Source organism: Budorcas taxicolor, chromosome 16 (genome assembly GCF_023091745.1).
Source record: "Budorcas taxicolor isolate Tak-1 chromosome 16, Takin1.1, whole genome shotgun sequence".
NCBI lineage: Eukaryota > Metazoa > Chordata > Mammalia > Artiodactyla > Bovidae > Budorcas > Budorcas taxicolor.
The window spans coordinates 65,933,661-65,960,978 of NC_068925.1; the positions used below are offsets into that span (position 1 = coordinate 65,933,661).

General features: G+C 42.7%; 1 protein-coding gene across 1 annotated transcript in view; it reads right to left on the bottom strand.

The window, feature by feature from the left end:
• The window catches only part of COLGALT2 (collagen beta(1-O)galactosyltransferase 2), a 116,305-nt gene that overhangs the window by 28,143 nt on the left and 60,844 nt on the right, over positions 1–27,318 (bottom strand). The window contains exons 2-6 of the mRNA XM_052653662.1: positions 19,652–19,762; positions 16,470–16,587; positions 14,431–14,565; positions 9,062–9,266; positions 2,351–2,470 (exon numbers count right to left, since the gene is read on the bottom strand). Coding sequence (XP_052509622.1) covers positions 2,351–2,470; positions 9,062–9,266; positions 14,431–14,565; positions 16,470–16,587; positions 19,652–19,762 — 689 coding nt within the window. The remainder of the gene's footprint in view (positions 1–2,350; positions 2,471–9,061; positions 9,267–14,430; positions 14,566–16,469; positions 16,588–19,651; positions 19,763–27,318) is intronic.

Consider the following 27,318-nt stretch of genomic DNA (forward strand, 5'->3'; position numbering starts at 1 on the left):
GGGAGACCTAGGTTCGATCCCTGGGTCGGGAAGATCCCCTGGAGAAGGAAATGGCAATCCACTCCAGTACTATTGCCTGGAAAATCCCATGGACAGAGGAGCCAGGTAGGCTACAGTCCATGGGGTCGCAAAGAGTCGGACTCGACTGAACAACTTCACTTTCACTTTCTCTCTGCCTACATGACACAGCCTGAGTTCAAGTCTGTGAGTCTAACTTCATGATCAGAGCTCTTTGAGACACAGGTTTTATTCATTTGCTCATTGTTTCATTGTCTGGTCATGCATTCAGCAAATATTTGTCCGTTACCAATTATATATCAAGGACTGTGCTAGGTGTTTGATATAGAAGGCAATAAGATACTGCCCTTGGCCTCTTGGTGACTGATGTTTTGCAGACACGGTCCTGTGTAAATACAGTAGGAGACCTTGCTATTTAAAGGGATCTTCTGATGAATCTTTATTATTATTATTGCCCTTCTTACCTTCTGGTCCTAACTATGTTTCTTAAAAGAAACATTTCTGTTCTTCTCTGTGTCCCTGATTTTTAATTACTTCTCAAACACTTTAAATTCTGAGCCAGCCTTTTCTGAAACCATCCTTTTTATGGAAATTAGCTGAAAAAACTCACTGGACTCTTTTTCAGTCCCTGTCTCACTTGAACTTCCTTCTATATCTCATGTTCCTATTTTCTTAAAATTCTATGATATCACATTATCTTGTTGATGAATCCCCACTTAACATCTTTAGACTTGATAGAACTTAAGTGTCAGATTCATCTCTCCATCTATCCAGTGGGCAGTTTGTTTATTTATTCAACAAAGATTTGCTGAGTGCCTCCTAGGCAGCAGGGGATGGGTTCTGTCTTGAGACTAACATGAAACAATGAATTTATTGCCTGGGGTTGAGGAGCAGGAAACAGATATTCACAGGCCACTCAAGGTTTCAAAAGGAACTCATGATTTTTCTTTGTAAATGTCTTCTTAAATCTACATGTGTTTAACATTCCTACAGTCATTCCAGACATGCAAGGAAGAACTTAGAAGTTTCCCTCAGTCCCTCTTCTGCTCATCCACAAACCTTTGGCTAAGTCTTTTCAAGTCTATGTCATAAGGTTCATCTCTATTCTCACTGCTCCTGTCCTAGCTCAGATCATCACCACCTTCTGCCTAGTTTACCACGTAATAGCTAAAATCTTCACCTCTGACCTGAGACCAGCATCCAGTGCCCTAGGCTGCAGCTATACTTCTCTTACCAAGAGAGTGACCTTTCTAAAGCCAGATTTTAACCTGACGTTTCACTGCTAAAATCTCTGTAGAAGCTCCCTTCCCTTCAGGAAAAGTCCAGAGGTCTTTCTAACTGAGCTTCTGCCCACCTTCCAGCCCTGCTTTCCACTGTGCCTCCCCAGTCACACCCACTGCCCACGTACCCGCCTCCTACACGCTAGTGATGAATAACAGAGTTTCCCAGCGATGGAGTGAAGATTCAATTATGCAAATGTTCCCTCCTCTGCATAGCCATTTCAAAGATTCTCCCCCAGGCAGAGTATATTTGTTACTTTCTCTTTTAAATACCGCTGCATATTATACATAATAATTAGTGTAGCCCCTGATTATCAAGCATTTACCAGTTCTGACATCATGTCAGACCCATAGGCAATATGATACAGTGTTTAAGAACCTGAGTTTTGGAGATAGCAATATGGGCTCAAATCCCAGTCTATCATTTATTTAGCAGAATGATCTAGAGTAAGATACTTACATGCTTTACACCCCAATTTCTTCATCTTTAATAGCAGGATAATAAAACCCCTCTCCTTGAGTTATTACAAGGATTAATGAGACAAAGTACAAAAAATGTTTAGCATGATATCTGTTATATCATAAGCTGTTATTAAGTTGAAGTTGTAATTACTGTTTTTGTTAATATACTTTTTATATATATCATGGGGAATTGGCCCCCAAATCCTAGATGTTTTACCTTCATTTCACAACTAAGGAGGTTAGATTACTTGCCTAAAGTCACATACTTAGAAAGCAGCAAAATAAGAGTTTAAATCCATACCACAAAACACCAATATAGCCATTATAACATGGTATGAAATGGATTTACTGTGTACCCAGCTCTCCACCTGGATGGGAAGCTCCCAGGGGGAAAAGCTCCCTGGGGGCAAAGACACATTTCCATATTTGTATTTCACATAAGGAGAAGTTTGAAATGAATGGACAAATGAACAGCTATGTTTCAGCCAAGGCAGACTATGAGAGTCCAGTCCTGGGAGAGCAGAGAAGCGGCTGATACGGACACGGACGCAACAGAACACGAGCCGCTACCACCAGCCTGGGTCACTCACTCATCGCTTCTGTCTGCACGTGGATGAGGTTCTCAACTTCCTCCTCCAGGGTCTGCTGGGGCTTCAGGGGGATGGGCAGGTAGCCGTAGTGCTCCCGGTTGCAGAGGTACATCTGAATGCCTGCAGACACGAGAGGGACAAAAGCGGCCAATCAGAAAACACATGTCTGGGGCTTCCCTGGTGGCTCAGGGGAAAAGAATCCACTTGCCAGTGCAGGAGACACAGGTTCGATCCCTGGGTGGGGAAGATCCTACATGCCACGGAACAGCTAAGTCTGTGCAGCACGAATACTGAGCCCCTGCTCTACAGCCTGGGTGCTGCAACTACTGAAGCCCGCAGGCCCCAGAGCCTGTGCTCTGCAGCAAGAGAAGCCCCCACAGTGAGAAGCCTGCACACGGCAAAGAAGAGCAGATCCCACTCGCCACCACTAGAGAAAAGCCCGAGCAGCAGTGAAGATCCAGCACAGCCGAAAATAAACAAGTAAATAAAATTCAAAAAAAGAAAATACACTTCTTCATTCTACAATGACCACTAAGGAAAAAGAGACCAGACTGTTTGGCACTGAAATTGAACAAGGAGTTGTTTCGGGCAGGGTGTGTAGACCTCAAAAATGTTCCTTTATTAAGAAAGTATAACACAATATTGGAGGCAAAATAAAAAACCTGGGCCACTCTTCAGCTCAGAGGAAATTGATATTTTCTCTCTGAAAAGAAAGCATCCTCCTGGCCTGGAAGGAACACTAAAGGCACAAAGGGATCAAAAAGGAGGCAAGGAATTCCTGTTCCAGAGAACAGAATGGAACACTGTAATCCATCTACAGGAAATAAAGAGAAGACGAGGAATAAAAGCCACATTTGATATGAAAGCAAACAGGAAAATCCCGTAAGGCTGACAGATTATTAAAGCTAACTCTAGGCATATGCAGAACAAAAAATAAAAAACAAAGGAAACTTCAAATTTTCCATGAGTCTCCATGGCTTGATTTCTCCTCTTAGCCCACATGGACTTGGAGTTGACCAACAGACATGAAACTTCTATAAAAGAGTCAGAAAGGGACAAAAGGAAGCCTGCATTTCAAGACCTGGTAAGAAGCTGTAGTATGACAATACCAGAATCATGGCACAGCCCTCTCGTTTTCAACACCCGTCTTCCTTGCCCCAGCTGGCTAACTCCAAGAGTTACACAGAATCTTGGTTCAACCAGGGAGCTGGGAATACTGGAATCAAAAGGGCCTCAAAGAGATCCAGGAACTGACAGTCCTGACAAACGAAAAGATTGCTTAAGTAAATAGAAGAACCTGCCAAGCTCTGGTCCATGTGTCCAAGCTTCTGATTTGTTAATTTCTATAATCACCTATGCTATCCAGACAGAGAATTACCTGCATAGAGACTTCTCTGTTTTGTGCAGATGACATTTCCTCCAGTCAGCTACATCACCTGTCAAATCAGGTGAGGCCGTCTTGTAGCATTAGCAGGGAAGAACAAAAAAAGAAAAGAGCCTTTCTCCTCCCCGTGACTGAACCTGGTTCCCATCAAGGCTGGACCAGAAAGTACTGTCACGTCTCTCGCCTTCACCAGGAGAACTCACTAGTGCTACTGTTTGTTGACATAAATGCTTCTGAGAAACTTCCAACTCAAATGGACCCACTTGCAAAGTTGTGATGAATTTAGGAAACAGGAGGGAAATGATTTAATGTTTAGGTTGCCTCTCGACCCTAATTAGGGAAATAATTTTACCATTCAACTTTCCAAAGCTTTGGTTATAAAGGATGGGACCTAGCCAAGCTATCCATCAAGTGTGAAGAGACAAGAAAGGCAGTTTCAGACACGCAAGGTCATAGATAATTACTTGCCATCACACTTCCTCAGACAGTGACTGGATGATGTGGAAGAAGGAGAAGAAAGAGGAGCGGGGGGACGGGGGAAGGAGGAGGAGGATTATAAAAAAAAGAAGATGATGACGCAGGACACAGTGAACAGGAGAGTCAATAAGAGAAGTGGAGATGGTTGCAGGCCCACGACTGTGGCTCCTCTCAGACTGGAGGACATCAGGGAGCTCCAGGAGAATCTTCACACACACGCACAAAGAACATCTGCTGAAATCTGACTGCTCTGAGAGGATGATTAGGGATTAGTTTTGGGTTGTATTAGCAATAATAATTGGAGAAGGCAATAGCACCCCACTCCAGGACTCTTGCCTGGAAAATCCCATGGACGGAGGAGCCTGGTGGGCTGCAGTCTATGGGGTCGCGAAGAGTCGGACATGACTGAACTATTTCACTTTCACTTTTCACTTTCATGCATTGGAGAAGGAAATGGCAACCCACTCCAGTGTTCTTGCCTGGAGAATCCCAGGGACGGAGGAGCCGGTGGGCTGCCATCTATGGGGTCACACAGAGTCGGACACGACTGAAGTGACTTAGCAGCAGCAGCAATAATAAAACTAGGCAAATAAAAGCAGCAATTGTTAAGTCATATATGAAAGGAAAACTACCCACAGTCTATAAATGGAATTTGGTTTCCATGATTATAAGAACAAAAACACTGATCATCACTCTATCAGTATCACACAACTGTCAAGGGAATGGGGCAGACGTCCCTCATGGTCCAGTGGTTGAGAGTCCACCTGCCAATGCGGGGAACATGAATTCAATCCCTAACCCAGCAATATCCCACATGCCATGGGGCAACTGATCCCATGTGCCATAACTACTGAGCCCGCACCCTAGAGCCCAAGCTCCACAACAAGAGAAGCCACGGCAATGAGAAGTCTGCACACAGCAACTAGACAGTAGTCCCCAGCTCGCCGCAACTAGAGCAAGCCCATGTGCAACAACAAAGACCCAGCACAGCCAAAAATAGTAAATAGTAATAATAAAAAGAGGACGGGGTGATGGGGAGAATGTTTTTGCATGGAGGGGGCAACGGGAGGGGACAGAACTAACTCCTCTTCAAGTAGTATAGTCAATTTGCATGCATGCCCAGTCATGTCTGGCTCTTTGCAACCCCATGGACTGGAGACTGGCAGGCTCCTCTGTCCATGGAATTTTCTAGGCAAGAATACTGGAGTGAGTTTCCATTTCCTACTCCAGGGGATCTTCCTGACCCATGGATTGAACCCATGTCTCCTGTGTCTCCTGCGTTGGCAGGCAATTTTTTTTTTTTTAATTGCTGTGTCACCTGGGAAGCCCAATAGAGTCAATAGGTATGACCTAAAGCAAAACCAGAAAGTTGAGAAGTAGCATTACAGGAGCTCCCTGGTGGTCCAGTGGTTAGGACACTGGGGTCTCATCTCACTGCTGAGGGCCTGGGTTCAATCCTTAATCAGGGCAACTAAGATTCCTCAAGCCATGCGGCACAGCCCCAAATCCCAGAAACTTCATTATAAGCATGCCATTTAGAAACCTGGATGTGACTCTTACACTTGTACCACCATCTGAAAGAGTGAAAAGTGTTGGGTCTTCTAAAAGGGGGAAATGGCACAGGATGATGACTGCTAATATACTAAACCAAGGGGGACTATTTGAACTTGATGTGACTATGTGACTGGATAGTTGGATAAGAATATAAACATTTGAAAAGGAAATGTGCTGATAATTACATAACATCTATAAAAGATTCTGGTATTCTCAATGAAAGCTAATTCTGGGGCAAACAACTTTCTTTCTAAAAAAGAATGGTGAAGGATACTATATACTGAAGGCCTGTACTTCTCTTAGGAAGGTGGAAAACATTTTCTTGTGCTCATATAGTATGTTAACATTGCAAGATTGATCTACCTACCTTTATCCTTGGTGATGGAAACTCAGAGTCTGAGAACCTGTGCTCTCCCCAAGGTCACCACATAAGTCATTAGTGCTAAACCTCTGTCCCTAAAAAGCCAATGCCAAGTATCTCTCCATGTGCCCAGGGTCTGGAAGCCGAGTCTCAGAACGAGTAGTCACTCTGGACTGCCATCCCTGCACACAGGAGGCACTTTTGCTCACTGCCCGTGATGTGCTGGAGCAGCTCTGCCTGCCCATCACCCACATCCTTTGCCTCTCTGACTCACAGCAGACATACGGTGGATGACTGGCTGGCGCCAAAGATGGTTACTGTGGCCACGATACACAGCCCAGCTCACTGGCCACAGCGGGAGGTGAACTCCCGACCCTGGCTTCATAGGAGCCACAGAGACTTGCCCATGACCCCTGTGCTCTCTTCTTGGGCTGGATGGGCAGCCACACCCCAGCACCCTTGGATTGCTCCTCTCATTCATCACCCACGTGTGGCAATGTCTGGAGTCGGAGGTGAAAGATTAAGGTTCAAGGTTTGTGGTTAGATGGTCCTGCCTGGGACATGTGGACCTTCTCTCTCCTTCTGGATATTTACAAAATGATAGTCCAGTGGATGATCCATAGCTGGGGAGCTTCATAAGAGTGAGAACAAAAGAATATAAATCATCTTTCATCTTATTCTTTCAAGAGAGAAGGGAAGTGTCTTGCTTTGAAATTAAGAGGGAAAGAGCTTAGAAACACTCCATGGGCTGTGCAGGACTTGAGGCTCATTTAAGTCTCATCTAAAAATACTCCAAGCTGAGTAAAAGTGCTACCTTAGAACCACATGACTGTCAGGAAAGCTCTGTCACTCTCCCAAATGACAGTCATTCTTTCTTGTCTTGACTCCTGCCCTGTTCACAGTTTATACCACTAATCTGACCCTCAGCTTTCACTGCTTCATAACTATTACTTATGTTTCCGCATGTAAAGATCTTACCTCCCTAGCTGACACAGAGCCTAACACAATGCTAGGTGCAGCAGGAAAGCCTAGAGGACTGATCCTCTCCCCTTGCTTTTCTGCCTCTCCTCTCCCCACCTGAATCACCCAACAGCTCTGCACCTCTGTACCTGCTTTCAGTGTCCTGGGGAGGCCCACGGGAATCTGACCAATAAAGCATGAAATCCAAGTGGACAGCCAAGCAAGGGACATAGCTGAAAAATTCCTATCCAGCCTGTGTCATTCTTCCAGCTCCAAATCCAATTCTTGGTTTAAAAGATATATCATAATAATTTAGTGCCTGGGTCACAATAATGCCTCGTGCAATGTTTATCAAGGAGGCCTTTGTTAGGCACGGATGGTTATTGTAATTGTTAATAGCTCACTTTCTTGAAACATCCTTATTTCAAGCTCTTAAGCCAAGGCACTGGCGCAAGTTGAAGGATTGGGAAGGCCTTGAGTTTGCTTCCATCCTGGAGAAATCAGAGCCAATTGCAGACCATGTGGAAAGAAGCAGTTACCATTAACCTTGACACAAGGATTTTCACAAAAACCTCCAATCTACATGAGGATAAGAACCTTGCTTTTGCCCTGACACAGTCCTAAAAAGTGTCTATACCTGGCCAAAGAGTCTAAATGGCTCTAGCAGGCAAGGGGAAAAAAGCCAGCATTCCACATTTCCACCAAATATTCTCATTTCTGCCAAATTTACAACTGATGAGTGGACACCTATGGCTTCTAGGATGGCCTAATGGGAGCTGTAACTTGAACCTATATTAATATTCTCACCTGCCAGCAGCCTGCCTCAGTCACCTGCGGTCTGTAGATGATCCCATCCAACTTGACTGTATGGCCACATGAATTTATACACCATTCACCTGGTTTCTAAACTCACGGTTCCAAGTGGTTAAGTGACACATTCCTGGCTCATTGATAATGGGAGCTGCCCTCTGTCAGGAAGGTCTGAATGATCCTCAGAAAGCTTTGCTTTCAGGATATCATGTATCTTCGTGTTGACCGGCTTTAGTGAACTATATCCTCTCTGATTGCTTGTGCAAGTGACACAAGGGTAATAACTTATTTTCCTACTGGCTTGTCTTCCTCAAAATTCTACAAGGGTTCACAAAAGAGTTAAGTCTGGCTTTGTTTTTCCTTCCACGAGGACTGTGGCAGAGACAGCTAGCTGCCTCCCAAAATCTGTCTTCTCCTGGTTATAGAGAGAGAATTGGGGCTCTCGATTGCACAGAATAAAGACAATATTCTGAGCCTCCCTTATAGCTAGGAGTTGTCTTATGACTAAATCTGGCTACTGGGCTATGCAAGGTAGTGATGTGTTCAATTTTTAGATGGTACCCTTTCGGGACAGGAGAGTGCCCTCCCCTCTCTGGTTTTCACTTGATGACTGAAATATTACATCCATAATGATGAGACATCTCAGATCATATGATTAAGGGGATAATACTTCAGAGAGAGGGGAGAAACAATAGAGAAGGAGCCTGGGTCTCTGACAACTTTGTGGAACACAGTCACTATACTAGCTCACTTATTTGAAAAGAAATAAACAGCCATTTTTTAAGTCTGGGTCTTTCCAGTGTGGTTCTGGACCTCTGTCACGGTTTTCTAATTAATAAAAGGACTTCTTTAATGAGCAGAGAATGCAATTGCACCATCAGGAGTCAATCACTTGCCTATGGCCACGATTACCACACTTTTTTAAAAAGAGAGACTGCATTCTTGGGTAGGGGCCAGCTCTGGCTTCTGGTCATTGGTGCTCATGGAGACAGGAACCCAGAGGGTGGTGGTATGGTTACTGCAGATAACTGAGTGCCTCCAACACTACCTCTATAGGAAGCCCATTTCCTTCCTTAGAGTGTTTTATTATAAAACACACAAAACAAAGGAGCTGGTCATTTGCAGCATCTCCATGGTGGCAATACAACATGCATGCAAACAGTACCTGCTTGCCTGCTGGAGAAGGCAAAGACGATGATGTCATCAAAGGTCCAGGTGTAGTCCTGGTGCGGGGGATAGAACATCAGCTTGGCAGAGGCTTCCTTCCTGAGGTCAATTAGGAATGTGGAGTGAACCATGGGGACCGGAAAGCAGCCCAACCGCTTCCATTCTCTAATCTGAAGATAGTCCGGGGTCCGTTTATAGAAGCCCTGGAAGGAGCAGATGCGTGGGTTATTTTCTCTGATCTGAGGGCTTCCCCTTTCCCAACCTTCTATTAGGGGGATTCCTAATGGACTGCAAGGAGATCCAACCAGTCCATTCTAAAGGAGATCAGCCCTGGGTGTTCTTTGGAAGGACTGATGCTAAAGCTGAAACTCCAGTACTCTGGCCACCTCATGCGAAGAGTTGACTCATTGGAAAACACTCTGATGCTGGGAGGGATTGGGGGCAGGAGGAAAAGGGGACGACAGAGGATGAGATGGCTGGATGGCATCACCAACTCGATGGACATGAGTTTGGGTGAACTCTGGGAGTTGGTGATGGACAGGGAGGCCTGGTGTGCTGCGATTCATGGGGTCGCAGAGTCGGACACGACTGAGCGACTGAACTGAACTGAACTGAATGAACACCAGAACCAATCCTGGAGCAAAGTCACCTTCTCTCTTCTTTATCTTGGCCTATGAATTTCCGACTGAGCTTAAGAAATGCTACTTACATTTTAAAAAAGTCCTAAAAGGGTCTTGTTATCAGAAACAGTTGTGGTTTCAGCACATCTCTATATTTAGCAGCTTCATAAGAATATACTTTATGTATACAATGTCACTGAATATGTATATGACGTCATTGAATATATGTATATGACGTGCGAGCAGTCCGAGGTGGTTGAGCAGAGCAGTGGAAAGCACATGTTCTGGGATCTGGCTGCCTGAGTTCAAGTCCTGCCTCAGCTGCTTACTGCATGAAGGTGTTGGTCAGGCCACTCAGCCTTACTGGGTCTATTTCCTCATTGTGAAATAGGAATGATGGCACCATCTACTCCATGGGGTTCTCTGTCAAGTAAGGAAAAACCTGAAAAATGCTTAGAATAGTGCCCAGCACCAAGAGAGCATCAATAAATATTGGCTGTTATTAAATTACATTACACTGGCTGATTTTTTTACCTTTTAATTCGAATATAATTGCTTTACAATGTTGTGTTGGTTTCTGTTGTACAACAAGAAGAATCAGCTCAGTGTTGTGTGTTAGTCACTCAGTCGTGCCCAACTCTTTGTGACCACATGGACTGTAGCCAGCCAAGCTCCTCAGTCCATGGGGTTTTCCAGACAAGAACACTGGAGTGGGTTGCCGTTTCCTTCTCCAGGGTGAATCAGCTATATGTACACATATATCCCCTCCCTCTTGAGCCTCCCTCCCACCCCCCATCCCACCCCTCCAGGTCATCACAGAGCACAGAGCTGAGCTCCCTGTGTTGTAGAGCAGCTTCTCACTAGCCATCTGTTTTACACATGGTAGCGTATATATGTGGAGAAGGCAATGGCACCTCACTCCAGTACTCTTGCCTGGAAAATCCCACGGCCGGAGGAGCCTGGTGGGCTGCCATCCATGGGGTTGCAAAGAGACACAACTGAGCGACTTCACTTTGACTTTTCACCTTCATGCATTGGAGAAGGAAATGGCGACCCACTCCAGTGTTCTTGCCTGGAGAATCCCAGGGACGGGGGAGCCTGGTGGGCTGCCGTCTATGGGGTTGCACAGAGTCGGACATGACTGAAGCGACTTAGTAGCAGCAGCAGCAGCAACAGCAGCGTATATGTGTCAATGCTACTCTCCCAATTTGTCCCCCCATTCCTTCCCACCATGTCCCCAAGTCTGTTCTTGACATCTGTGTCTCTGTTTCAGCCTTGCAAATAGGTTCGTCAGTAGAATTTTTCCAGATCCCATATATATGCAATACTGAATATTACTATATGGTATTTGTTTTCCTCTTTCTGACTTGTTGTTTAGTTGCAAAGTCGTGTCCAACTCTTTTGCAACCCTATGGACTGCAGCCCACAAGGCTCCTCTGTCCATGAGATCTCCCAGGCAAGAATACTGGAATGAGTCACCATTCCCTTTTCCAGGGGATCTTCCCAACCCAGGAATCAAACCAGTGTCTCCTGCCCTGCAGGTAGATTCTTTACAGCTGAGCCACCAGGGAAGCCCTGCTTTCTGACTGACTTCACTCTGTATTTTTAACTAAACATGCAGTACCTAAACATATTACTGGGGCCTTCTTCCAATGCAATGATTTATTCACCATTCTGGTGGAGCTGCCACTGCTGCATGTTTTGGGGGGGATTCCTCTTTGAAAGTTCCCTCTGGGCAAGTACACAGGACAACCAATGCCCTTACTCTGTGGTTCTGAACACACTGGTTTGGAGTAACCCAGCTTGCTTTCCCTCCAAGCTCAACTGTTCATTCAACAAACATCTCCTGAGCGCCTACTGCAATCCAAGCTGTGTGAGATGTTGGAGACAGAGCAGTAAGTCGACAGTCCCAGCTTTAGCCCGTACGGGTGCAGAATCCACTGGAGCTTTATACTCCAGTGGCACCAATTACGTAACTTGACTATTGCCAAAGCTCAAATCCATTCCAGAGAGGATGAAGATGAGTCTCAACAAAATATACTTTAAAGCATGTGGAAGCTTGGAAAGGCATTTTTAAATACATTTGAGGCAACAGCAGGCTCATGGAACAAGTGTAAAACTTCACAGGGCCAGGACTCTGAAGGGCACGATACCCAGCGGTTGCACAAGTTCTCGCGTATTCCTTAATCAGTCACATTACTTTGGGGTCACACTTGCTGCAGTGGTGTCCCTACCCACACCGCAGGCACTACAGCCTCTTCTCTAGCATTTCTTTTCGTGCCCAGACTAGTGTTCTAGTCTAGCTAATGCTCAAACTGACCACGTGATAAGGTACAAGGGGATCACAAAAGAAGCCTCAGAAGATATGTGCCTCAGCATCATCATAACCATCTAGCTGATCAGTCTTACTCTATGCTTCACCTCTTCGAGCCTAAGTTTCTCCCCCGGAAAAGATGGGGTAAAAACGGATCTGTTGATCTCCCAGGGTTGTAGAAGGGATCACATGTGATCCAGTCTATGAACATACCTTGGAAATTGTAATGCATCAGATGAAGGATTATTATTCTCACAATTTTTTTATTAGCCTTTAACAAAGATTACTTAACATCTTTCAGCTTACTAGTATTCTTGCAAGGGACAGAAGAATTTTTCCAAGGGATAAAGGGAAAACTGGTTCTTTAGAGGAACTGCCTAGGAACACACACCAAATGCAAAGTTCTAGGCTACTTCAGAACGATATTCTCAGACTGAGGAGCTTGGAAAATTCATGAGGATGAATCACAGAATACCCTGGGGACAGGGAGGAAGGAAGCAGAGAAGGAAGGAGAGAAAGAGACCTCATATGCTTCCTGTAGAGAGGTGGAGGCAACAGATGCGTCTCTTTTTCCACATAAACTGAATATTGTCGGTAATCATTCCTACTTAGTGACCAGACATAACCAAGGTCATGTTGTTTTGAATGTGTTTAAAGGCACTGGACACCAAGGCTTGACTTAAGCTTATGAAGTCACTGGCTGCTTCAGTTCCTGCCCTTGTAGAAGCCTGACTGAGGACGACAGAAAGCCAGAAACAGACATAACTAAGAATTGCCCCCTAATTGCTTAGATTTTACTATCACTGTGCAAAGTAAGTGAGCTTTTAATATTAAAGCAAATAAGACAACAGAAACCGGAAGGCCACAGTTATGAGGATAATCCGCTCTCCATGCTGGTATCAGTGCATGACTCATTAAAAACACCCTAGAGTGCTGCTGCCAAGTTAAGTGCTGCAGATTATTAACTGAGAATGTATGAACTTAAATTTAATATAATGTCTTCTCCTCAAGGAACTAATTGGCTTTTATAAATATGAACTTAATGCATCCCTAGAAGAGATGTGGATACCATACATTCAAAATTCCTTGGAACTGCAGGAAATATTTGTTAACAAAAGAGCAATGCCCACTCCCGTCGAGTGCAAGAGCCAAAGACTTAAATTTTCAGGGAGTTTGCAAGCCAGTTGTCATGTTGATAGTTTAAAATCTGTACAAACAAAAGTCATGCTAACACCCACCATTCTAAGTAAACCACTAACAGCAAGCTTTGCATGCGCTTAATAATTATATCAAGTGACCACACTTCAGTTGACTTAACCTTCCCCTCAGCTTAAACAACATTTGCATGGTGGGAGTACTGACACCATGAAAGCTGGTAAATGCTGCCAATCAGGGGTTTTCCCTACAGAGAGCCACCACTAAGTATTTGCCAGCACACCACTGGCCTCTTTCTTCATCCAAAACCAAACCAAATATAAAACAGGGACTGAAAATATAGCTCTTTGAGCATGAGAACACACCTAAATTACACTTTTTCCCTTAGAGCATCTTTAGCCTACATTGATATATATTACATTGAACAGTTTATCTCTCTTAATTTATTAACTAAAGAAACAGAAATACAATCAGCCATAAACATTCACTGCAACACCTCTCTAGACTTTGAAGATTTTTACAACGGAAAAGAGAGATGATGGAAATTTAAAATTTTGTTTTTAACTTAAATTTTGTAAAAACATCTACCACAGCAGTTCCAATTATTCAATTTCTTTGGAAATAAATTTGGCAATATATCAAGGGTCATTAAAATGTTTAATACTCTTTAACTCACTAATTTCACTTCTTAGAAGCTGTCCCAAGGAAATAATACTAAATATGAAACATTTTATGCTAATCATGATGGTTATTACAACAGTTAAAAGTTGTAAATAACTTAAATGTTTTTAAACTAAAAGAAAGGCTAAGTAAATTACATAATAGCCACTTGATGATATAGTTAAAAGCATGTAATCTATTATCTATGATGTTAGAATAGGAGCAATTAACATGATTTTTTTAAAAAACTTTTTTCTATTTCCAGTTTTTTACAGTGTTCTCATGTGAGTTTTAATGACCAAAAATATTTAATTTTTTGAAAATCTCTGAATCAGGGAGAAGAAAAGTACAAATCCCAGTAAGCTTTATTGGTTAATTTAAAGCTTCTAATCCTAAACTCATTAGAATAATGTCCTCACAATTCATTAATACAGAAGAGCTCTTTGGGTTCTGGCACTGGACACGGGTTTACCTCCTTTCCTGAAAATCCTTGCTCTAGTAACACAATGACATGCGTGTTTCAAGGGAGAAAATCAGAAAAAGATTCACAGGGCTACTGCTGACAGGTGGCTGCCTTGTTAAAACTCATAACCTTAATTTGTTAACCAACAGACTTGCCTGAGGTGTGATTCCGCACCAGAAATTAGAGTACAAGCCCCGAGACTCCAGCATGGGGGCCACAATGGTTTTGTTTTCTGCGATCAGTAGATTGAGGGTCTGCGGATTAGTCAGGAAGTTGTCAACATCTATAAACTAGAAAAAGAAAAGGACAACATCAGATGAAAAGGTACTTTTCAGTAATGGGTATAAGAGTAACCTAACACTTGCCAAAGGATCATGGAAACTTGCCCTGACCTACAGAACCAGCTCTCCATGTCTTTCTTATGGAAACCCCTTGGGGCTGGATAGCTTTCATTTAGGCAAAATGTATCCCATCTAACTTCCACGTGTTTAGCTCTGCATAAGGCACCAAGCAATGAATTGGTGTTATCACTGGGCAAATACTAGACTGGAACTCAAGCTACACCTTGGTAAATATAAGATATGAATGGCTCTCAAGCCCTTAAAAGATTCATTCGCATTTATTGTGTGCTCGTTCTAAGTACAAATGAACAGACCTATTTAGGTTGTCTATAGTAATGTCAGACTGGCCCCAAATGAATCCATCAATGCTCTCTTAATGCTACAATTAGAATTTTTTGTTTAAAGTATATTACATACTAGTGAAGCTATTTCCCATTCTCATCAGAAATTCGTGTTAACACATTCATTTACAGGGACAGCATAGCAGTTTCTATTATATAAAATAATCACACTGCACTTAAAAATTTAAGATGGTAGAGTTTATGTTATGTATATATCCCACACACACAGAAAGTAAAACCTCAGAAGCTTTCATTCTTTTGATAGTCAATCTCTTTACTCAAAATTTTGTGGCTCAGCACTTGTAGACTTCGAAGACATTTAAACAGCTATGCAGTGTTAAATATCAGCACAACTGAAACGTCTATGAAATTATTTGTATTGAAAATGGGTGTGTGATAAACTATTGGGCTGATTTCTGTTGTGATTGCGAGGCTGAGGGTGGTCAGAGAACAGACGTCCATTAGTTTTATGAAACGTCACTGGCTTTGTTTTGTTGGTGGTATTTCTAGTGTTGTACTGAAAAAGGTTTGCCAAAATAATTAAATGGATTTGTGGGGCGCACACAGAGGAAGAACTTGGTTGCCACAACCTTGTGGAGAAAGAAGACTCTGTCAGTTTTCAAATGAGAACAGGGACTGCGGCTCCTTACTGCTCAGGGACCTGTCCTTTCCAATGGAGACCCAGGTTCCTGGAGGACAAGGATGGGACAGAACATGGATTCCTAATCGTCAAGGCCAGCATGTTTCTGGACCACTCTGCAAGTTCTAAGGAAAGTAATGGGGCTTCTTCATGGAGAGAAATTCTCCAGGAGGGTCCAGCATAATTAGGAGCAACTAGGAAACCAAGCAAGAGGTGCTGGTCCCCAGACACTCAGGGGCGAAAAGGAACAGCATGTCAGGGCTGTTAATTTGACTATTTTTTAAGTAATTAATTTCTCATATCCCCGAAACTCTTCTAAAGAGTTTTTCTTAAAAAAAAAAATTTTTTTTTTTTAATGTATTTATTTGGCTGTGCCGGGTCTTAGCTATGGTGTGTGGATCTTTGATCTTCGTTGGGGCATGCAGCCACGCAGGCTCTTTAGTGGGATCTAGTTGACCCTCATGCTGCAGTGATCAAACCCGGGCCTCCTGCGCTGAGAGCTTCGAGTCTTAGCCCCTGGACCACCAGGGAAGTCCCAAGAAGTTAAGACCTTTCATATTGCTTTACCCACAGCATTCCCTCTGAACTAAAAAGATTTAGGGTTTTTCATGTTTACTACAATAAAGAGATAGAATAATTCAGGAGCTTATTTGCTTACTCACTAAAAATGCATGTGAGGAAAGGGTCTGAGATGAAATCCAGGTCTCACGATATTAAGTTCTCCAGATTTTTTCTTGTGCCTTTATTAGAACATTGAGGAGGAGAGGCCTAAAAAGGGTCGTTTTGATTGCTCCCACAGTCCTAGATTATCGACAATTGCTCTGGACACATTCTAGATAACGGCTGTCAAGAAATCAAACGTCTGTTTTTACCAGAATGTAGTCTGACCATTTTTCCCTCGCAGTTCGAAGGGCTGCCTGTCGGAGTTTCATCACGTGGGCAAAACGAGAGGCAGGCCAGTGCTTTGGTCCAATTTCATCAGGGTAAGACCTATAATAATAATAATTATGATGATGATGGCTAATAATTATTGAATGCTTATTTATTGCAGGCACTATGTACTAATCCATTTTATCTTCCAGTAGTAACCCTAGGAAGTCAATACTCTTACGGTTATCATTATCCCCTTATTACATGTAAGAAATTGGAGCAAGGAGAGATTAAGTAATTTGCTGCTTCCCATACATAGGAATCTTTATACGAAACACTGCTGCTGCTGCTGCTGCTAAGTCGCTTCAGTCGTGTCCGATTCTGTGCAACCCCATAGATGGCAGCCCACCAGGCTCCACCGTCCCTGGGATTTTCCAGGCAAGAACACTGGAGTGGGGTGCCATTTCCTTCTCCAATGCATGAAAGTGAAAAGTGAAAGTGAAGTCACTGAGTCGTGTCCAACTCTCAGCGACCCCATGGACTGCAGCCTACCAGGCTCCTCCGGCCATGGGATTTTCCAGGCAAGAGTACTGGAGTGGGGTGCCATTGCCTTCTTCGATACAAAACACTAGGCTGGCGAAAAAGTTTGTTTGGGTTTTTCTGTACATCTTATGGAAAGGCCTGAATGAACTTTTTGGCTGACCCAATATTTCAATTCTCATTAGAATTCACTATTTTTATGATGACGTGCTACCACTCTCCTCTCTTTACAGCTGAGGAAATTGGTCAGAGTGGTTAAGTCATTTGCTTAACATTATGCCATTAATAAGGGGTATAGCCAGAATTTGAATCTAGGAATAACCCCAAAGCTCATGTTCCTAGACACTTTCTCATACATTCAGCCATCAGATACATTTGAAAATGTTACAGTATCAAATTAGGAGCTTCCTGGGAAAAACAAAGGTCTATTTTCTGTGGTCAAGTCTCAGTAAAGGACTCTACAGAGTCCAACATGTCGATCTCCCCCAGACGGAGTGAGATCATGGAGCAATACATGATGCTGGAATGTCTCTCAACACCCACAAGGCCACCGGGACCCCTCCACGGCCATGGAGGCAGCTGGGTTCGCTCACCCTTGAGAACCTTTCTGAGAGCTCCCACCTGGTACGGACATTGATAAAGTCACAGGGGCCCCAAGCTGGCCACCACTTCAAGCCCTTGTAGCTGCACACTGGCAGGACATTTGCCTCAGGAAAAGAGAAACCACAGAAATGAGACCATATCCGCACAAATAAGACGAATAAAACTGTTTATTACACAGGAAGTCTCTGAAATGTTTTCCCCAATCGTCTCTACAAAAATCAGTGGGATTCATGTCTTTTTTTTTTTTTTTTTCCGAATATGTTGCCCCTAAAAATACCTTCTCTGATATTTCTCACACTGACCTTGGCATACAATGTATTTAGTCACAATCTGGCTATGGAGAAAATTACCAGGATGCGGGAGAAGTACATAGAGTTTTTCTGGGCCACTCTAACTGGGCCACTCTAACTTCCATTCTAAGTAACTCCAAACCAGTGTTCAGAATCTTTCACAGTGTCCACACTTGATTGTTAAGGTTTGCTCCATCTATAGACCATATGCTGAGATTGAGGCATAGATGTAGATACATATGTATGTACATGTAACAAAAAATATGATACAGTGAGAGTCCAGAAGAACAAAAATTTGTTCTGGAACAGCATTTATTATTTTTATAATACATATTCAGCTTCCCATAAATGACTTATCCTGGGAAAAATTTCAGCAGCTCAATTCATCCCACTTCTACAGTTCCTGAATCTAGAACTCTAGTAGCCTGGGGAACATTTAGAGTAGTAAGTTTGAAATATATTTATTCATATTCTCATCCACTCATTTGTTTATTCAACAAGTATAAATTTAGTGCTTACAAGAACATAGCATGAGTGAAACATAAAGTATCTGTACATTTTAGCCCATGTGTAAAAAATAAAATAACTTAGAAAAAATGCATGAGTTGGATAGTCGATGTTCGTTAAGTTTATTGCTGTGCCGAACAAGATGATACAGGAAATGAGCAAGACAAGTGTTGAGAGAAGGTAGACATTTGTAACCGGAATGATTAGCCACAGCTTTTGGGAGCAGGTAGAATCTGGGATAAAGGTTATCACAAAGAAGGGAAGGAAAGCCTGGGCTTGAAAATAAAAGGAACATCTGGATAAGGCAGTTTTCTTTTAGGAAATATTGGTGTACAGATATGGATATTTTAAAACTATTTATGAAATATTTCAAATCAGGCATTTGAACTCCATTCTGTAGGCAGTAGAGAGTCACTGAAGTTTTTCCAACAAAGAAATGAAAGGCCATCATCAATATTTTAGGTAGATTGATTTGACAGTGTGGTATATAGTATGATTTGAAGATAAAAGCAACTAAGAAATTGCTGCAGTAGGGTCTTCCCTGGTGGTCCAGTGATTAAGACTCTGCACTGCCAATGTAGGGGCGCAGGTTCAATCCCTGGTCCAGGAACTAGAATCCCGCATGCTGTGCAGTGCAGCCAAAAAAAAAGAAAAGAAATTGCGAGGGTAAAGACTGGAAATAATGTAAATGCCCATTAGTGGGAGGATGATTACGTAATTATGGTTCACCCATCAGTGGATACTCAGCCGTCACAAAAAAGATGACACTCTTCAACTGTTGCTGTGACACAATTACCAAGATATGATGGGTGAAAAAGCAAGGTATACATACGAAGTATACAAACTTTTCACAATGATCCTTCAAGTGTAAAAGGTTAATACTCAAAGTATGAATAAGTAATATCAATGTTTTAAAATATACACTACTGTGTTAATTTACTTGAGAACTCTGAACCTGGCCGGTAGCTGCATGAACAAAGAGGAAAAGAAATACAAAGATCTGTCAAAGGAAGAAATAGCAGGTCTTTGTAACTTACTATCAGATACAGCGGAGAAGGCAATGGCACCCCACTCCAGTACTCTTGCCTGGAAAATCCCATGGGCGGAGGAGCCTGGTAGGCTGCAGTCCATGGGGTCGCTAAAAATCACATGTGCCTCTAAGATTAGAAACCTAAGTGACTGGAAAACTGATTAAGAGGGGGAAGGGTAAACAACGAGCTCACAGAATGTTCTCTGCTACTCACTCAGGTTCATCCATAGGCCTCCACTCCACGTAGTGATAGGTTTGCTGTACATTTTTCAACCACTCCCTGAGTATTTCTGTTGTATTATCCACATTGTGGTCAGTGGCGGCCCTGCATGACAGAAAGCACCACACAGTTCAGTTACTATGTCATCCAAAGACAGAGGAAGGAAGCCAAAAGACTCCAGATAAACTGAAAGGAGAACAGCCAGTTGTAGACACTGTGTACAAGAAAATGACTCCCTCGTGTTCCAATCTAGACAATCAATTTCTGAAGCGAGAAATATGGCTTTCAACCATCTCTGTGTCATTAGACCCTTAAGTGGGACTTGGCCAATAGCAGAATCAATCTGAAAAACAGTATATATGTAAAATGAATGGGTTAGTTAACTAATATTCTTGGAAAGTTTTCCATTTGTTTTAATTTTTAGGCATCCGATTTTTAGGTATCTACCTTTTAACTTCATAAGCGCAACTCTCAATTTAAGCAATAATTCGGTTCCATTTTCAAGTCCCACAGAATTTTTAATCAGTGCTGCTTTAATCAAACACACACAGAGGGGGAAATCACAATAGCAGTTTTCAGTATAAAATTCAAAGTCCAAGGTATCTTCACCTATGTATTTTGGATAACTCTACCATCACTTACACAAAATAGAATACCTTCAAAAGTCTACAATGTATGTAAACTTGTTTCTGCTCTATCTTGAAAGTTTAACAAACTGATTCACTTAAAAAGGAGTTTAAGTCATTTATTAAACAAAAATGTTTTCACTGTCACAAAGCAAACACGTGCTATGTATAATAGAGTGCATCTAAAGCAAAGTTATTCAGAACACCTCAAAATGAACAGATACGCCAGCCAATTGGAAAAGAAAGAAGGAAAGCATGGGCTGCAATCTTGACATCAAATAAGGCAGAATTCAGGCCAAAATTATTAAACATAACAAGGCAAAATTGTAATTATAATAATAATGCTAAATAATCTCATTCACATCAACGATATAATAAATGTGCATATCCACATACCTATATATAGAACAGGGGTTGGCAAACTTTTCTTTAAAAGCCAGACAGTGACTATTTTAGGCTTGTAGGCTATATACTCTCTGTTGTAGCTACTTAACTCTGTCATTGTAGCAGTGAAGCAGTCATTCATAACACATGAATGAATGAGCATTATTGTGCTCCAGTAAAGATTTGTTTATGCAAGTAGGCAACAGGCCTACAGGCTGTGGTTTGCCAACCCCTATATAGCAAAAAGTATAGAAAGGCAAAGCAAGCATCAATAATAAGAGGTGTTAATATACTACTTTCAGTTAAATAAAGTGCAAAGGGGGGAAAGTAAATATGTAAAGAATCTATGGAACACAATAACAGAGATTCTACTTTTTTCTCAAGTGCACATGAAACATTCACAAAAATTGACCAATAATTACACTATGAAGAAAGCTTTACAAAATTGGAATAATATTTACAGCATTCTCTGATCACTTCATAAAATCAAAAATTAGTAATAAAACCTCCAAAATTCCATTAAAAACTCTCTATTAAACAACTATTAAGTGAAAGAAGAAATACAAATCAACTTTAGAACTTCTAAAGATAAATAATAAAAACACTAAAGATCAGAACTGAGGGATACAATTAAAGCAGTGGTCAGAGAAAATTCAGTTTTTTATCCTTAAATCAATAAAAAATTAATGAGTTAAACTCCTACTCCAAAGGCTAGAGAAAGAGCAACAAAACAAACAGGCATAAAGATGAAAGTAGAAAGTCATGAGGTAGAAAACAGAGAAAAAGCAGAATTAATAAACAAAAGAAATGTTACTTTTTTTAAGTAAAAAATCAACAAAAGACAATCACTAGTTAATATAACCCAGACAACACAAAAATTAAAAATAAGAAAAGACAAAGATGAAAGGAATATGACTGACATGAAATAATTTTTTAAAAAATCATATGCAATTAATTCATATAACTCAATGAAAAATAAATTTGAAAACTAGATATAATAGAAGATGTCCTAGCAAGATGCATGTTAGCAAAACTGATTTCAGTTGAAACATAAAACAAAGAGAACAGTTTTCTTGGAAGAAATAAAGAAAGAAACAAAAGAAAACACTAGACCCAGATGGTTTCATAGGGAAATTCTACCAGATATCTTAAGAGTATGTGTGCGCATGTGCGCACTCAGACATGTTCAACTCTGCGACCCATGGACTGCAGCTTGCCAGGCTCCTCTGTACATGGGATTCCCAGGCAAGAATACTGGAGTAGGTTGCCATTTCCTCCTGGGGGTCTTCCCAACTCAGGGACAGAACCCGCATCTCCTTCGTCTCCTGCATTGGCAGGCGGATTCTTTACCATTGAGCCGTCTGGAAAGCCCATCTTGACACATTAGCTACTTCCATAGTTATGTGGCTTGTTCCAAGTCCTTTTAATAATGCAAGTGCAACAGTAATACCTAAACCTGATAAAGACACAACTACAGAACAATTATCTTTCAATGAATATGCTACAACACTCCTGAAGCATTAGTGAAAATTCAGCACTAGTTGTGATTTTTTAAAACCACACTGAATAAAATTAAGACAGGATGGAAGCGGAGAAGGAAGGAAGAAATGGAGGACAATCAGAAAGAGTGAGTCATGGGAAAAGAGAGGTATCTGAGACACTTAAGTGAGAGTAAAAATATACTCTCACTTATACTTTATTGGCAATTTATACTTTATTGGCAATTCAGCAGTTCCTACTGGGGAGGGAAAGCTATTGACATTATCAGCAGTGGTGGTTCCCTGGGAGCATGGCCTTGACAAGAGGAAATGAAGAGATATGAACAGTGGTCACTTCCATTTAAAGCAATTCAGTATATAGAATTTTGTTAAACCCAATCTATAATGGTTTTTATTCTTCCTACTTGAGCTTTTGGGGGTCACGGCTGCTCCAAAAGGAACAAGTGAAATCTCTAAGAAAGGATGAAAAATCTTTAAGAGAAATAATGTTCAAGAGAGAAAAAAAAAAAAACTGTTAAGCAAAGCATAGTGAAAGGCCATGTTACACATGGAATAAGTTTCTGTAAAACACCAAGTAACATGATGATATGTAGTTTATGTCACAAGGTACATAAAAATGAAGGAAAGAGGGGTATGACTAATATTTGAAAATCTTACTTCATAAAATGGATATCTGAATGAAAACTCTCGTTATTTAAAACATAATTCAAAAAATAGAGGATCAGGAGGTGATGCCAATGGCCGATTCAATCTACTTTCAAATCTTTTCTGCAAATCAGATTAGAACCAGCCCCTTTCTTTGAAACAAGACTTAGGAGGGAGAGACCCACAGACCCACCTGGACATTCTGTTTTCTGGAGGGAAGAGAGGTGATGTGTGTCGCTGATAGTGTTGGGGGACACGAGGTGAGCATGTTAGGACAGAGGTGGGGGAGTACAAGCAGGTGGGAAAATGGGCCAGGAAGCAACGTGCGAGGGAGGCATTGACCCCATCCAGCTTGCAGCTGTGCCGAGAAGTACAGCCTATCAGCAAAAACCACAGCCACAGCCACACACGGCCACAGCCACCAAGGCCCAGCATGACGTCCAGCATCACAGCCGGGAAGGGCACCAGGATTGTCAACCCACTCGTCTCATGGTATGAAGCACGTGTAGAGCAAGTCCTGAAACTGAGAACCCGCTAATGCACATTTTTCTTCACTCAAAGCATTCTGCGTAAGAGTACATTAAAACAAAACCAACCCCAAAAATCTTGACTGCAGTGCGAGCCAAAAGTTTTAGGAATTCCATATTATTCCCAAATGCCTTACAGTGTAGGAAACTTCAGACAGCATCTACTTCTTTCCTTGACTGTTGTTTCTGCATTACATGGGACTGACGTTCTCTTCACCCTCCCTACTCGTTGATGCATTTCCTTCTAATTATTTTAACAAAGGTCTCATCATATGAAATTTACTTTCCTGGTGTACAGACTAAACAACTCCAAACTCTGCCTAAGTATCCACTACTGCCAAGCATCCTGAGAAATCAGCTGCGTGAAATCTGCAAAGATAGATGTGTCTAATTAAAAGTAGAGGCAGAGACTGAATAGTCTCCTGATAAAGTTTTAAATATTTCCTATACGGTTACTTCCCCCAATTGTTCAGATTCTCTTTGTCCTCAGGCTTCCGAGGAAATGAGCAAGTCCTCCCACTGTGGTTGCAGGTCCATCCACACCCGCCTTTGATGCACACAGCCAGTCTCCTGCCTTGTCCCAGAGGAAGAACAGAGGGGCCGGCTCCAGGCCACTGAGGAAGGCTTGCAGTCCGCCCCCTCGAGAACACCGCCCTGCTCCTCCACTCCCCTGGTGAAGGCAAATAAACAGAAATCCAGGCAGACACTTCTAACTGCTGCTTTTTAATCCCTCTGATGAAAATGTGTTTCCGTTTGAATACATAATCATGAAAGCATGCAGGCCCTGGTGTCTTCAGAGGGTTGGAGAGAGAGAGACAGAGCAAAGGCCCAGATGCAAGCTCCCTGAGGAAACCTGGGGCCTGAGTTAAAGGTTCTGTTTTCAGAGCCCTGTAGAAAATGTAATAGTGAAGTGCCTGACCCGCCCTACAGCTCCACCAGCTGCAGGACACACAAAAATCTGCAGCTGGGCGGATTTATCCATCAAGGACACAGAGTGTGCAGGAGAAGCCAAGGCTTTCTCTCAAACCCACAGCTCCTTCCAGTCCCATGGAAGATGAGTCTGCCATCTGCTGCCAATGAGATCAAGAACGGACATCGCTAGAGGATTCCTTGAAGAAAGCAAGGAATGATGTGAAGATACACCTGGAGAGGTGACCGACAAAGTGATACACAGTGATTAGCAATTCCACCAATCAGACTGGAGCACCACTGTTTATGAAGCACAAACAGGTACTGGCTGGAACACCAGGCTCCTGGGAAGCTAAGCCTGTTCAATCTTGGCCTCAATTCTCCCAACCAGAGTAGAGAGTCACATTAAATCATCTTAAATCATCCCTCCGGCTCCCAATGACATAGCAAGGAGAGCTCAGCTCTTGAGCTGTGCCAATCCTCATGTAATTAATTTTCTTTGAAGGCCTCATGGGAGAGCGACCTGGAGTCTCAGGAGTACTGGAACCTGCCAGCCACTAAGAGGTCTCCCTTCTCCACCTTCAGGAGAATTGTGGCCCTGATACTCTTGTGATGCTCATGGTTGGTCCCCTTTCTGTCCATTAGTCTTTGCTGGCTTTCTTTGGAGCTGGTGGCACCTGAAATGCAAGAGCTGGCAGATACAGGGGCAACATCCATTTGGCCTCAGGAGGGAGTCTAAGTCATGTCTCACCATCAAGCTGCATGTCCGCTTCCTCTCTGCTCCTGCTTCTAGTTCCTCTTGCCTCTTCCTCTTCCCTACCTGTGCGTGTCAGCAAAGGCCCATGAGTCTTGGATTCAACGTCAGATTAGGACAGCAGTAAACACATACTGCAGGCTTCCCAGGTGGCTCAGTGGTAAAGAATTCACCTGCCAAGGCAGGAAATGTAAGAGACATGGGTTTGATCCCTGGGTCAGGAAGATTCCCTAGAGGAGGGCATGGCAGTGCACTCCAGTATTCTTGCCTGGAGAATCTCATGGACAGAGGAGCCTGGCGGGCTACAGCCCAAAGGGTCACAAAGAGTTGGACATGATTGAGCAATTTGGTACTCAGGCCCATACTGAAAATTCAGTCAACAGCACGTACAGGGATTTTCTTGGCTGATGAAGTCCCTAGGCCAGCAGGTGCATAGTCACTGTTACAGGGGAAAGCAAGAGCCTCTGCAGCAGACCAGCAGACAAACAAGTCTTCAGAGTGACCTAGCCTTCCTATTTGGCTGCAGCCAAAAAGAAAACTGAAGTTTCTTTGGCAACGTCTAAACGCACTGACTTTCCTCCTTGTTTTAGAAGGTCAGTTTTCATTCCTCAGTCTTGGCTCCTAAACAAGTAGCCAATTTGAAATAATTGCAACTGGCTCATTTCTCTTTATAAGAACTACTGAGGTTGTGAGAGCTAAACTCACATTACTAAGTGAGGGGCCACTGGAGCCAAATTAAAGATGAGGACTGGACCACTCTGCAAGTGGAACACAGACACTGAGGACATAGTTCTCCTGATCACCTCCGTCTGCACTGACCCTCAGGGAATGTTCTTAGCTTTCCTGCCACCCCAGAAAGTCTAGACTTCCAATGCTACAGAGCAACAGGCCTGCAGTCAGTGGGGCAGGAGGAAGGCAATGCTGTGCAGTGATTGATCTTCGCGGTCTTGGAACCTGCAAGAGGCTCAAGGGAGCTGTGATGGAATGAACAACAAAGTTAGTCACCACCTGGACCATTCATGCCATAACTAGCAAGCAGGCAAAAAATGAATTTTCCAACTTGAGACTTCAAAATCTGAATTTCCCTCTTAATTGCCTCATGTTTTCATCCAGCAAGGAAGACTCATTGGTGTAGAAAATAAAGAGCTCCACCTGCAAATAAAATTTCACTTTTAGAAGCAACTAGTGAAATTCATTTTCAAGAAAGGGCATGTCATCAAGTCCCACCACCTCTGTCTCTGCTCTCAGGGACAGGCTCACCAGCTGCTGTCCTGCCAAGGTGGGAAGAGACATGCTTGGCCACTTGGCAAAATACGACAATGGATTCTTGCCTCCTGGCTACTGTGTAGTGCTGTTTAAAAAACTAGACTCTGTCTGCTGGGCGGACTAGCTGTGACTATGTTTCATATCAGGATACAGATATGAACTGGAACCTGGGAATTTCTTCCAACAAAAGTCTTCTCCTAGATCCTACCAAATCAGTTAGTAGCAATTCTTCCCAATGAACTAACAAATCAGGAAAACTCACTTCTCATGAAACCCTCCTCACCAACAAATAAATATTTCTATTTTCTTGGTGTCCTTCCTTAGTATGAACCATTCAGTCTCAGAAATAATCATAGGCGTTACATCTAAAGACTGCGTAAGAATGATATAAAAAGAAATGCTAATTCTGGAAATGGAATCAACCAAGTAATCAACTGCACTCCTAAAGAGCAAGAAGGAGGCATGGTTAAATTTGCAGATTGACCAGGTAATGGTGAATTCAAAAGCCCACTATCATTTTAATAAAATCAAGATGAACTTAATTAGACATATTACAAATAGACCATTTCTTGATACTTTCAATACTGAGCTAGATTTTCCTCTCTTGGTGTTAAGAACCCCTCACCCCCATATGTCTCATTTTGAGCTTCATGATTAGCTAAGATAGACATTCTTTTTATTTCTCCATGTTAGGGCTTCCCTGGGGCTCAGCTGGTAAAGAATCCACCTGCAATGTAGGAAACCCCAGTTCGATACCTGGGTTGGCAAGCTTCCCTGGAGAAGGGGTATGCTACCCACTCCAGTATTCTTGCCTGGAGAATCCCCATGGACAGAAGAGCCTGGTGGGCTTTAGTCCACGGGGTCACAAAGAGTCGGACATGACTGAACCACTAAGCGTGCACACACACGGAGATGAGAAGGCTGAGGATGAGAGGTTATGTCTTGCTGAAGCCATAGAAATGGTGGGGGTTAGAGCCTGAACTTTTCCTTCAGGCCTTTTGATACCCCTCCCAACACCAGCTCACACACCCCACCACACACACCCACAGAC